Raw genomic sequence first — 1,323 nt, 5'->3', positions numbered from 1 at the left:
GTTATATCAGTCCACTCCTGATGGCGAAAGGTCTGATTTGTTGGCTCCTTCTCATCTGCCCCAGGATTCGCCATCCGTCTCTTTTCAGTGGGTCGACACTCAGGTCATCCCGGGAGACCCTTCCACTTACCCTGAGCAAAATCACCCTCGATCTAACCCTGTACACCCCCCTTCCACCTTTCTCTCCCCCTCTTCCATCCAGGGTAATATCTGCCCCATGCTCCGAATGGAGGCCACTCCCTCGAAACCCCCGCACGTGAAAAAAAAATCTCCTCCTGGAGATGCCCTGGATGTGCCTAAACTACCTGAGGTTCTATCTCGGGAAGAACAGTTAGAGGCAAAACATGCCCTTGACCCTTGGTTCCTGGAGGGCTCTACTCTTTTGGAGCTCCAGGAGCCACTACAGGTTCTTTTTAGAGTGCTGTGGGAGACGTCTTCTGCCTCCCAGCCTGCTCGGGGCAATCAGTTTGCACAAGCATTCAGAAAGGCAGCCGGCCATCTGGAAAGGGAAAGGGCTACTGCCCTCCCGGCATCCTCAGATGATTCGCCACCTGAGAAGCCCCCTTGTCCACTCTCTGCTTTGGGGCCATCGTCTGGTTATCGTGACTGCCCTATGCCTTCCACTGAGGAGGAGGCAAGTTCAGAAGGGACTTCTGACTCGGATTCCGAGCCTGACCCCCCTCCTGTGACTTCCGATGCGCTCAAGGTGTATCGGGAACTCTTAGATAAATGGAATGATCTTTTCCCCCCGGCTCGCACCCTCCTTAGAGAAAAGGAGGAACCCTCTGAAAAGGAAACAAAATCAAAAATAAAACTGCAAAAGGAGCGTAACATTTCACAGGTCACTTCTGATGGTCCTTTGCCGCCATCTACTGGGCTAAATTCGAATATGCCCCTTCTTTCAAATTTTCCACCTAATCGCAAAGGAGTTTTTTGGGGAGATTCCTCTGCCCCAATGCCCTACTCGCCAATGGAGCTAGTTTTCTTGCAAGCTAGGGAACAAGGGGAGCATTTTGCCCCCGCAGGATGCTACCCTGCCATGATGTTTTCTGATGGGAGAATTGAATATAAGCCTATGCATTTTAAGCTCATTAAAAAAATCAAAGAGGCTTATAAGCAATATGGGCCTACGGCTCCTTACACTTTGGGTTTACTTGATCAAATCACTGTTGAGCGCATGACTTTATATGATTGGAGTCTCCTGGCCAAGGCTTGTCTTGACCCGGGGGATTTTTTAATGTGGAAGAATGATTATCAGGATAGATGTGAGAGGATTGCTAGAGAAAACCAGCGTAATGGGGTTCCCATAACTTATGACATGTT

The 1,323-nt window shown here is 49.7% G+C and overlaps 1 protein-coding gene across 1 annotated transcript in view; it reads left to right on the top strand.

The window, feature by feature from the left end:
* The first annotated feature begins 226 nt into the window (after positions 1 to 226).
* The window catches only part of LOC102006523, a 73,734-nt gene continuing 72,637 nt past the window's right edge, over positions 227 to 1,323 (top strand). Inside the window, exon 1 of the mRNA XM_013510077.1 lies at positions 227 to 1,292. Coding sequence (XP_013365531.1) covers positions 227 to 1,292 — 1,066 coding nt within the window. The remainder of the gene's footprint in view (positions 1,293 to 1,323) is intronic.

This window comes from Chinchilla lanigera, unplaced genomic scaffold (genome assembly GCF_000276665.1).
Source record: "Chinchilla lanigera isolate Chin_1 unplaced genomic scaffold, ChiLan1.0 scaffold00201, whole genome shotgun sequence".
Classification (NCBI taxonomy): Eukaryota; Metazoa; Chordata; class Mammalia; order Rodentia; family Chinchillidae; genus Chinchilla; species Chinchilla lanigera.
The sequence above is the reverse complement of the archived record's forward strand: the minus strand, read 5'-3'. Positions and strand labels throughout refer to the sequence as shown.